Genomic DNA, 12,071 nt, shown 5'->3' on the forward strand with positions numbered 1-12,071 from the left:
AAACTCATCTCTGTTTACTTTTTACCATTCTACTGCACATACCTTATTCGAGCTGTTCATATCCTTTATTATTTATATTTCACTGCTATATGTATATACATTCTCTGCACTTTTACTGCTTTACTTGCACTTCTGGTTGGATACTAAACTGCATTTCGTTGTCCTAGTACTTGTACTCTGTGCAATGACAATAAAGTTGAATCTAATCTAAATCTAACATATTTACTGTTTCTTTTAAATATGTTAAATGCTTTGACAAAACTGTTGCTGTGACAAAATAATTTCCCAATTTGGGATAAATAAAGTATACATCTATTTTCCTATGATTTTAATCAGAAATAGGGCAGCCACAAGGTGTCCTAAAGTGCAGGTTCGTCAGCCTGAAGCAGCTACTGCAGAACGCATTGGCCGTTTTTCTTTGACCCTCTGGTTAAGTGTAATTGTCTTTTAACTTCTGCCTTCAGGGTGTTCCTGCTCTGCTGCTCCGCTGCCTTCAGCTCCTTTGCAACTCTTTTCTTCTCTTTCTTTGTGGCCTTTTTAGTTTTTCTAAACATCTTGGTTGTGTAATATCCTCCACCATTGTCCAGGATCATTCTGTCTATTTTCTCCAGGAGCTGATCCAACTGCACCTGGTCTTTGGATTTGTTGTTGATGACGTGATATCTCCCATTGCAAAACTGAATAAGCTCTTTGAGTTCTTCACTCTTTGAGACAAAGCTTTCAATCGTTTGTGTCTTCAGTTTGTCTCCATGTGTGAACAGCACCAGTGTGTACCTAGTTGCTTGGTCACCAAAAGTGGTCTGAATTATCTTGACGGTGTCCTGCTCCTCCTTGGTGAACCGGCCCAGTTTAAGAACCAGCAGGAAGGCGTGAGGCCCAGGAGCAGACAGAGAGACACACATCTGGATCTTCTGCAGCACTTCTTCTTGGGTGAAGTTAGTGTCAAACAGCCCTGGAGTGTCGATGATGGTGACCTTTCGACCCCCGACATCCCCCTCAGCTCTTTTGCATTGATACGTCCAGGAAGAGGAAGACTGTTCAGACTGGAATGCTTCCCTCACCAGGATGGTGTTTCCTGCTGCGCTCTTCCCTGCTCCGGTTTTACCCACGAGAACGATCCGCAGATCCTCAGATCTCCTCTGCTTCTGAGATCCTGTGGTGATAGAGCACAACAACACCTTTGGTTTCAGTGTTATGATTTTTTGCTCATGGCATTGTAAAAAAACCATCTGTTGTTTGTTGTTTCTTTATGTATAATAATAAATAAAAAATAATCTTAGTTGTTGGAGCTATATATTGTATTTAATGGTTAATAAATATTTTATTGCTTTTTGGTTTCTAGTAAATGTGCTATTATTTAGTGTAATTATTTAAGTTAATTAAAGAAATGCTTTTATTTTGAAGGCGGTTTTGGGCACCTGGTGATTATTATATATTCGAGACAGGTGGTGGTGGGAGTGTTGCTCAAGGCGAGCATATATTTTTTTTTTTCCCAGGGAACATAGGATATGCCACAGGAGAAGCCACAGGAAAGGCACCAGTGAAACTATTGATCTGTATATGTGTATTATTGGAATACAACAGGATAAAGGAACAAACACAACGTTCTAGCCTGGACTTTCACTATTTGCCTGTGTAAGATTCACTTTCTGGTGCCCTAGCTGCAGTTCACTTGAAGTTCTACTTCAGTTTGACTTTTCTATGATTTTGGCGGTTAAAGTGAACAACCTCACCGTTAAAGCGGACACTTTTCATTCGTGGTGCACTTAAATGGATTACCCCATATGAAGAAGGTTGATTGGCTTTCCTCGTTGAAAGCTACGTCGATGCATTTACGCCGTAAATTAGTCATCAAAACCACTCAAGGTTTACAATCCACATCTGTTTAGGACCTAGCAACAACCAACCAACCAAACAGCAGAATAATGGAAAATATTCCCATTGGAACAAGATAAGATCAGAAATAACTTTATTAATCAATGTAGGGACTAACAGGTGTCAGAGCAACATATATGAGTTACACAAGGACCAGAGGAGCAATCAACAGTATGGATATGGATGACAACACTAACATAAGGTAGAACACTGAGTAGCATAATTTACGTATTTACCAAATATGAAGATGTTTAAACATATATATATACATGTCTATGTGCAGGTGCAACTGAGTGGTATTCACATGTGCATACAGTGCAGGTTGTACCACATGAGTGACTGGTTAACCCTGGATTAGAAGGCTACTGGCATCCAGAATTATCCGGGACACTGACGGATGAGTCCTCATCTTCCCTAGCTCTTGCATGGAGGGGGTGGGAGCTGTCCTCCCCTCGGCCACCTCCTCCAGATTGTCCAGATTACTTCAACATCAGAGCGAGCCTGCTTTACAAGCTTTTTCAGCCTTTCAGCGTCCCTTTTTGTTCATTTTAAGCCCCAGAACCCAAGGGAGAGGAGGAGCACCCTGGCCCCCACAGACTGGTAGAACATCTGCAGCAGCCTCGTGCTGCCAGCTTGCTCTGTCCTTTCCTGAAGAGAGCATCAGTGTCCAGATTATTGTTCAAGTACTCTCTCAGGAACTTCCACCTCCTCCCTCCTGATGGAGATGGGGGTTAGAGGCCTCTTCGTGCTCCTCCTGAAGTTCACCACCAGCTCCTTGGTCGTGCTGATGTTGAGCTGGAGGTGATTGTTCTCACACTAGCCTACAAAACGCTTCACAAGGGCCCTGCACTCCCCTCGTTGTCATCTGTGATGGATCTGACGATGGAGTAGTCGTCGGAAAACCGTCCTGCAGTCTGACGTTGTGAGGCCTGCTGGTGAGACAGACTATGATCCAGGACACCAGGCTGTTGTCCACCTGCATCACATCCTACATCTGGGGTTGAGTGGTGCACGAATGAGTCTTAAAACGTGGAAACGACTTCCAGTTTCTCTATCTCAAAGTCAATGAGTTTTTGGTTAACTGACTGAAAATATAGCTCAAGCTTAAGACATTTTAACCTGTTAATTACACTCCTTGTGAATTTTGAAGCTTTTACGTGTCTAAAAATTCCACCTTTAGCTCAGTTGTTCTGGCGATATAATTAATGCTTCAAAAATTATAAAATCGCATTCATTAATGATGTTCATGTTTCTGTTTTTCTTACTATTATATTCCAAAAATCCTAAAGAAAAATTCCATCAATTGGTTTTCAGAGGGAGCCACTGCGATGCTAAGAAAGTATCGGCCAATATCATGCAGGGTGCATTTTTTGTGGGCAATGGGCCTTCAGAGAAATGTGTATTTATTACAAGGGTAACGCACTTTGGGACAAATAGGCTTTTGGTCAGAGGGGACATTGTGAAGACTGTTGGGGGTTTTGGGAACAATAGGCATTCCATGCTGATGTGAAAGATGGATGTGTTTTTGAACTTTGAATCCTTGTATGCTCTTCGGCTCTTATTGCACATGGCAGCGTTCTGACACCCTTACTGATATGGCGCCGACGGCTGCTCCAACAGCTGCTCCAGCTGCGACCCCAATCACGATACCGACTGGCCCTCCTGCAATTCCAAGCACACCCCCGACAGCAGCACCACAGGCTGTTGCTATCGCTATAGCCGGTGCAGCGACGAAGTCATTGGATCGTTCAGCCCGAGCTCTGGCTTCATAATGGTATCTTATATGCACCTGCTTCTCTGCCCTTTGGTAGGCCCTTTCCGCATATTTGGCCCTCAGCTCTTCCAGCTCTCTCTGCTTCTTTTCTTCCAACTCCTTCAACAGTCGCTGCGTCTCCTTCTCTATGGCTGCCTCTGCTTTCAGGAACATTTCGTTGGTGTAGAAGCTTCCATTGTTAGCCATGGTCATCTTGTCAATTTTGTCCAGGAACCGACTGGTTTGATCAGGGTCCTTGATTTCGTTGTTGAAGACATGGTATCTATGGTAGCACATTCTAATGAGGGCCTGCAGGCCAGGACTCTCTGAAATGAATCCCTCTATGGTTTGCTTCTTGCTGAGCTGGTCTCCATGGGTGAACAACACCATCGTGTATTTGGCTGCATCTTCACCAAAAGTGGTCTGAATCATCTTGACGGTGTCCTGCTCCTCCTTGGTGAACCTGCCGAGCTGTAGAACCACCAGGAAGGCATGAGGCCCAGGAGCAGACAGAGATACGCACATCTTGATCCTCTTCAACACTTCTTCTTGAGTGAAGTTAGTGTCAAACAGCCCTGGAGTGTCGATGATGGCGACCTTTCGACCTCCAACCTCCCCCTTAGCTTTTTGGCATTCTGAAGTCATGGAAGATGGAGAAAGCTCAGACTCAAACGCTTCTCTCCCCAGGATAGTGTTTCCTGCTGCGCTCTTTCCCACTCCGGTCTTCCCGACCAAAACAATCCTCCTTTCATCTGAACCTGCGGCAACTCCGAACCCTGTCGGACACAAATACACCTTTCATCATACAGTGCTGCGGTGTCGAAATCAGAGGATGTTTGCACACTCCAGTTAAAAAAAACACCGAAGCTGACTCCATTCAAACCTGGAGGAACAGCCATTGTTTATCTTGATAAGAATGCATTCCTGATGTTCTCCAACAGGTGAAACAGGTTTTCAAAAAACCCCAAGTCAGAGCATTTCAGTTTTTGTTAGTTAGTACAAGTCATGACAAGGAAAGATGATTTCTCACTCAACTCTGAAGAACAAAACCATTCACGGTGCTTTACAATACACCTTAAAGACATTGAGCCATGATATAAAAAGAATGCAAGGCACTACTAAAAACATTTGAATAAAGACCGAGTTTTGTTTGGTCTGACGTACTTCACATTTGCAGCCAGAGTTCTCATCTGAAACCAAACCATGACAGCACATCACCCACGCCCTCATCCACCTTCACTGGCTCCCGATCAATTCCCGATCACTTTCAAAACCCTCTTCCTCACCTACAAGTCTCTCCATGGCCTTACTCCACAGTACCTATCAGTCCTCCTCCATCCCTACATCCCTACACGGAGTCTGCGGTCCTCGGACAAGGGCCTTCTCTCTATTCACCACACTCGCCTCCGAACCGTTGGTGACAGGGCGTTCAGTGTTGGGGCCCCCACCCTCTGGAACACTCTTCCTGCAGAGATCCGCAATGCAGCCTCCCTGGACATCTTCAATTCCTCATTAAAAACTCACCTCTTCACCATAGCCTTTGACCACTAACTCATCTAAGTACCCCATTCTTCTACCACAACTGCCATTTCTGTTTTCTATTTTATTTACTTTATTTTTCTATTCCTTTTATTTGCTCTACTTCTTTGTTTGTTTATTTGTTTTCTGTCTGTCCTCACAAAATGGAAAGCGGCCTTGGGTTCCTAGAAAGGCGCTATATAAATTCAAATTATTTCTATTATTATTGTGTTGACCCTGGGGAGTTAATTTGCTGTGCATGCAGTGATTTTAATCAGTGGTTCCGTAGAAAATTGTGAAACCATGTTCGCCCCGCCTGTTTTGGGTTAATGCATCAAAATCCACACAACAGCACGGCTACATCCGCTAACAGCCACCATGGGAAGTCTATTCAACTGTAATCTCAGTGAGAGGCTCTTCTGGCAGAAACCAGCCGTAACAACAAAATTAGATTGACCATTTCTTCAGAATTGTTTTAAACATCCTCCTGTATTTTGAGAAACACATAATCAGGCTTGGGGAGTAACGTACGGAAGAGGATTAGTTTCACATGAAAAATGTTTGGGGATGTGAACATTTTTTTTTAAATTTTGGGTTCTGAGAAAAAAGTTAGAATTCTGACTTTAAAGGTTTTTTTTCATGTGGCCCTAATACTCTTCCGTAGTAATGGAATACATTTAACAGTTTTATTTAATTAAGATGCAAAAAATGTTTAACTGTAAAATGTTAAAAAAATAAAAAAAACGTAATCAGATTACAGTTACATTTTTAGAAACTGGGGAACTCTCGTACACTGGGGGTGGGGGGACTTTTGGCCAGTTATTGAGCTCAACATCGTGAAATCACCAGCTGTGAAATATCCTCTTCATCCAAGGGGCCTATGTCTCACCTGAAAAAGCATTTATGGGTGAGATCATCTGCTAACGGCTAACTAGCATGTTACTACCTACTGAAAAATATTCTGGAACTGTTTAAATATCGTTGATTATCCAGTGTGAATAGCATACTTAACAACGTATATTTATGTGCATAATTGCTGCTATTAATATGACAAAGTGATTATCATAACAAAGGAAGCAATAGCAGGACAAACAATTAAGCCAAACAACAAACGGACATAAACATTATATCAGTCTCAACTGTTTTAGCAGCACAAATATGAGTTAGTGGTCTTGGACGGAATATTTGTTGCTTTTTTACTTCATCATCATGAAATTCAGTATTGGAGCCCAACACGTGGAATAGTGAGGCATACTGCCTGAATTTGCTGAATGAAAGGTGTGTTGTTCATTTAAAAAAAACACGTAGAAGAATTTGAAACTTGGGTTCTTCTTTTCTAATGTTACATCTTTGAGTTGTCTCCTCTTTTCTGTTTTCATAATACAATTAGTAAAAGCAATCCTATTGATATTCATTTTCTATTGTCTTTATTTGATATTGAGGTAATCCAAAAGTAATCAGGATACATTACTTCAATATCTGGGTTATTAGATTATATTACTGATTATTTTTTTAACAGGTAATTAGTGACTGTAACGGATCACTTTTTTAAGTTACCTTCCCAACCCTGCACATTATCCACCAAAGAAACCATTTGAACATATTATTTAAATCCTAACCAGCCATGAATGAACAGCACCTCATCTTCACAGTGCTTTCTTTAAGCTAAGCCAGTTCGTCCATCACAGATGATGTTAATAATCAATCTGCTTTAATATAACTCTGCTGCTCAACACAGCACAGCGTGCAGACAGTAAATGGTAGAAGCGTGCCTCTAATATGGAATTAACTATTTAAATGTCTTACTCCAAGATAAAGTGGAAAACTCTTATAATAATCAAGTGCATAATCAAATTGATACAAGGGGGTGATTATTTATGCAAATATAATCCAAATTATCATTTAACTGGTTTTTAATTTGGTGTAAATTAACGAAAGGCTATAGGTGCCAAACTGGAAGCAGAGTTAACAAACTTAACCATAAACAAACATCCCATGGGAGAAAATAATAAAGAAAATAATGATATGGTTTTATGACGTCATGTACAAGGAGAGACAAAATTGAAAAATGAAAGCAGGTTTCTTGATCAGATGCATAAAATACGATGAGGAGTAATGTAACTTACAATAACATGAAACCAATGCAGATTGACTTCACTAAATACCCTGCTAGGATCAATTTCCATATTCATTGGTTTAATTGGTGATATTGATGTTGATATAGATGATGATAATGTAGTTATTTAAATACGTTTTATAAAACAACATTACAGGAACATTACAAGTGATATTCCTTTTAACTGCTTTAGATTCAGGGTGCTGGTTCTGCTGAGTCACTGCAACTGAGTCATGTGAGGAGAACAGAGCCCTGTCAATGTTATCAATAACAGTATTTTTCCAAGTGTGAAAGTAAAAATGTCCTCCGTGAAGACAGATTGAAAAGGTAAAAATAGACCTCTACTGTATCTTGTGACTGTGTGGAATCTCATCCATCTTGTTTTATATGCTCTGCTGCCGACTTAACATCTACAAAAACTGTATACAAAAAGTAAAAGCAGAATGTCTTTGCCCAATTCTTTGACTTGGTTTTTGTGTATAAGATTTGTGGCTAATTACACACTGATAAATTAGAACGTTATGAAGTTCATGCATGTTTTACCCTTCAAACTAAATGTTCATGTTTAACACTTAGAGTAAAAATCTTCCATGTAAATACATGTCTGTTAATTCCCTAACTATTACAAAAAAGAGATAACACAACAGTGATTAAGGCAATGGATTAATGATGGAAGGAATTATAATATTTGTGTTTTTGACAAGTTAAATATGGCAACATTCCAGGGAACAATGCTGTATTACGTTACTGCTAATGCAAACTAAATTTTCTCCTGCTGCAGTTTCACATTCAAAGCGTTTAACTGTCCAGGACAAGTTGGCTTTATTCTGAAGTACTCACAGGAAATGCAACATGTAAGCTAGCTGCATTTGGGCTGACATGGTGTATCAAAAATACATTGACATTGGAAGATACGGTGATGACAAGCTGCGGCTGCACAGAACCAACACATTTCTAACTTTTGCTGACTCATGCTGTGAGAAGCATAACTATGCGATATCGATCAACTATGACATGAAATTAATATAGATTCACACACTGCAGTGTTTACCCAAATTCATTCTTGCTATCAAAGGACTGAGGTTTTGATGTTTCACTCTTACCTTGATAGTATGGCGCGCTCATGTTGAGAGGAGGAGGAAGAGGACTTTTCTGCTGCAGTGCTGTGGTGCGTGGAATTTTTATACCTGGCACTTGTCACTAAATAGCTCACCTTTCTTCTACCTCCAGAAGGGCGTTCCCTCACAAGCTGCTGGACTGGAATGATTGCTGCTGCCATCCAACTTCGCCATGAGACACACAGCTTGACTATAGGTATATCAAGCTTTGTTAAGCTAACTCAATAAATACAACTGTCCTATCAGAGAACAGGGAACTTGACTTTTCCATTTTTGGTATTGTTCAGATGTTTTAAGAGGCTGTATTTTACCTGTAGGCTATAGTATATTCAGTGACAGAATGAAGCAATAACACACAAATATTTAGACATACCTACAAAGTGCAACTGAAATGCATACTTAAAATCAGCATGTCAGTAAACACTACATCTCTTATGGTCACATGCCATATGTGTCTGATTACCACCAAACAATGTTCCTGCGGAGATGTGAAGAATTTCCACCAATCATCAGCAATTCCCATCCTCCATGCATGACAATGTCCCCACACAGAAAGCAATGTCCATACCCGTAAGCCTGATTATTGACTTTAGCGGGTAGAGCAGGACATTCTTTATGTCAGGGTTGTGTATTTGGGCCCACTTTGGGTGTAAATGTTAACCTATGAAGCTAAATGTGAGTATGATTTGTTCTCATGACTATGAGTCCACTTAAGTTTTCAAAGTAATCCTCAGAAACATAACATAGCTGCAGTTTGTGGGCAGGTTAGGCACATGAGTAAGTACTTGGTGTCATCTTGCCCGTTTTCTTAAGAAGCTATCTGGAAAAATGTATTGCTTGCATTTGGTGTTGTACTTTGCAGTGTATAAGTGCAGTCCTTAAGGCTGTCCATTACTCAAGAAACACTGAGGAAAGTTTGCTTTTTGCCACGTATTAAAAATGAGACATTTCTGCTGGTAAAAAGAGCCTGTTTAGCTCAGTCGGCAGAGCAGGAGACTCGTTCCACTTTGGGTGTGAAAAGGATCATGTGAGAAATATCTGTTTTCAGTGCCAAGAGTGACATTTTAGGTAGTCAAAAGTAACTATAACAAATAAAAATAACAGAGCCGCATTTGCTGAACACAATGTTACCTAGCCCATGCAGCAATCCCCAGCTTTTTGAGCTATATTTGGCGAAGTTATGATGTTTTGAAAAAAGGGGGGAAAAAACCCAAAATAAAGAAGCAGTTGGTTTTTCTCATTTTTGAAAACAAATCCATTTTTTGAAAAATTGGATATTATGACTTAATAGCATAGATTTGAAGTGTCTGAATAATGATTGATGTGTTTAACTTTTGCTTAACTGAAGTTCTTTTTCTTGACCAGGTTTTTGTGACACCTCTTTGTTAAGATGTGTGAAAAGGGGGAGAGGCAACATGTTTGCTCAACATGATTGTTTAAATTAAAATTCCATGTTTGCTCAAATTAAAATTCCATGATTAACAATTCCATTTTTTATAAATGATGATATTGTTTTCATTTCTTTACTTTTTTTTACAGGAAAAGCAGAACCAGTTGCCGAGAGGCTGCTGACTACAATTCCAGAGTGGAACCTATGAAAGAAGTTCACCTGTGATAATGATATTGAATTTGTAAATGTTTTTTTTTAACAGATATGATATCTGGGGTTAGGAAGTGTGGAGATAACAAGAATAGTTCAAGTTAAGCTAAACATATGATGTGATGAAATGGGAACTAAGTTAGTCAGCGCCCTTTCTCTAGTAGAGATTGAGAAGTATCAAAGGATCAAAGGTTTTGTTTGTAATATGCACAGCAGATACAGCATATAGGTTGGCAATGTAAATCTTATATCCCAGGCTCCTCCAACTACTCGATATACATAGTGCAGGTAAGATGAATAAAATAGTGGAACAAAGGGTAAGGCTCAAACACAAAACAAAACACAACAATAGTTCCACAGAAGTAATCTAAGTTCCTAGGAAAAATGTGATGACATTATGTGGGAATTCTGAATTCATGTTCCAGCTCTCTAAATTCCAAACACTAACAGGTAGAAGCAGTTTATCTGGTGTCTAAGGAGGGATTTCTGCACACGATTCAGGCAGAGATCGACATGGGGTTGGTGAATGGAGTTTGGCACAAGAGAAAGCTGATACATCTAAAGAGGTTATGTGATTGGCAGGAAGGGAAGCCTTGGGTAATTGATTCTGATACAGAAGTATATCTCATACACACCTTTTCAGGAACAACAGCCAGGAAATTCATTCATTCTGGCTGCATCATGGTTTTACTGGGTCTTATTCTATCTACACAGTCAGTGTTTCCTTCTCCAGAAATGAGAGTAGTGGTTGACATATTGCATTTTGACTTGAAATGGGGATTTTAAAATGTAGGAATAATTTGGATACTCTACGCAATATGTAACATAATTCACCGAAAGGATGTTGGAGTTTCATTTTGTTTGTAATTATGGCACAAGCCAATAATGTTTTGAAGTCACGTTAGACCATAAGGAGTTTTCAATGACAGGCACAAATGTTGCATAACAGATAATACCAGATGGGGGTTGGAAAAGATGAGCATAACTTTCATAATTTACTTATTTAGTGTTTTGAAACAGATAAGAAACATACAGGTTGTTTCAACGATCTACAGGATGGTTTGAATGAGTGGTCGAATTGTGTTGATTTTGTGACTGGTTGGGATAAAAAGAAGAGAAAGCTTGCAGTTACAAAGTTGGGTAAAATGAAGTGTTATCCCCTGAGAGACATGAAATAAGAGGAAAGGGTAAATGACAGAGTGTGTGTTTGGTACGGTGAAAGCATGAAATGGTATTGGATGATCTATTCAAAGCAAGGGGAGAAACAACTTCATTTCATCTACTATTAGGAGTTGAGGTTCCTGGAAAAGATCCTGTGGGCTCGGTTTTGATAGAAATAGCTGAACCCCAAGCGGAGGTAGTCCCTGATTTTACCCCCGAAGAAACGGCAGATTTCGAATTCTTCCCTGAATGCAGTCCCAATATAGGAACAGCGCAGGCTTCTTCACAGGATAATAATAGACTGGTGACATATTTGAGTACATCGACTGTGCAGAAGGTTATAGCGGTGGAAACAGGGTATGAAGGCACTAATGCATGGTTAGATTGGGTTGTGTATGCGGTAGAACAAAGCAGGCTCTACTGATATTGCATTAATGTACCCCATCAGAAAAGAAAATGACATTCCACCTGTTTTCACTCCCTATGAGGGACTTTATGATTGTATTGTGAAGAACCACACGAAAGGCACTAATATGGGAATGTTACGATGGTGAAATTCCACAACAGCCGTAACCAGCCAGGGCCTTCTTGCAGGAATTGTTGTGGCTAACATGCAATACCCCAGGGCAGATGTTTGGTGGTACAGTGGTACTAAAACTTTGTGTCGGTCATTCCACATGACTGGCCTGGAACATTTGCACTGGTGCAGTTAGTGATGCCTTTCTATGCAGTACCAATGACAGCCAGACCACTAATAAAGCTTGCACAGCACCCCAAGACCAGCAGAATGAAAAGGTCAATTCCAGGAGGGAGTTTTATTTCTTCAGTTTATTTTGGCTATATTGGGGTGCCCCCGGGAGTTCCAGATGAGTTTAAAGCAAGCAATCAGATAACCGCAGGGTTCAAATTGATATTTCTCTGGCCTACAAT

At 40.2% G+C, this 12,071-nt stretch overlaps 2 protein-coding genes across 2 annotated transcripts; both read right to left on the reverse strand.

The window, feature by feature from the left end:
• Positions 1-389: 389 nt before the first annotated feature.
• On the reverse strand, positions 390-1,755 carry LOC134881646 (GTPase IMAP family member 9-like). Its single transcript, XM_063909151.1, has 2 exons — positions 1,734-1,755; positions 390-1,153 (listed from the first exon to the last, which is right to left on the reverse strand). The coding sequence occupies exons 1-2, from the start codon at positions 1,753-1,755 to the stop codon at positions 390-392; spliced, it is 786 nt and encodes a 261-aa protein (XP_063765221.1).
• Positions 1,756-1,952: 197 nt separating this feature from the next.
• Positions 1,953-8,499, reverse strand: LOC134881233 (GTPase IMAP family member 9-like). Its single transcript, XM_063908414.1, has 2 exons — positions 8,366-8,499; positions 1,953-4,404 (listed from the first exon to the last, which is right to left on the reverse strand). The coding sequence occupies exons 1-2, from the start codon at positions 8,385-8,387 to the stop codon at positions 3,434-3,436; spliced, it is 993 nt and encodes a 330-aa protein (XP_063764484.1). The 5' UTR covers positions 8,388-8,499; the 3' UTR covers positions 1,953-3,433.
• Between the last annotated feature and the right edge of the window lie 3,572 nt (positions 8,500-12,071).

This window comes from Eleginops maclovinus, chromosome 19 (genome assembly GCF_036324505.1).
Source record: "Eleginops maclovinus isolate JMC-PN-2008 ecotype Puerto Natales chromosome 19, JC_Emac_rtc_rv5, whole genome shotgun sequence".
NCBI lineage: Eukaryota > Metazoa > Chordata > Actinopteri > Perciformes > Eleginopidae > Eleginops > Eleginops maclovinus.

Coding starts and splice junctions, on each gene's coding strand:
- LOC134881646 (XM_063909151.1), bottom strand. CDS start 1,755: ATGAAAAGTGTCCGCTTTAACG. Junction 1,154..1,733: donor GAAAAGTGTCCGCTTTAACG/GTGAGGTTGTTC, acceptor CTATCACCACAG/GATCTCAGAAGCAGAGGAGA.
- LOC134881233 (XM_063908414.1), bottom strand. CDS start 8,387: ATGAGCGCGCCATACTATCAAG. Junction 4,405..8,365: donor GAGCGCGCCATACTATCAAG/GTAAGAGTGAAA, acceptor TGTGTCCGACAG/GGTTCGGAGTTGCCGCAGGT.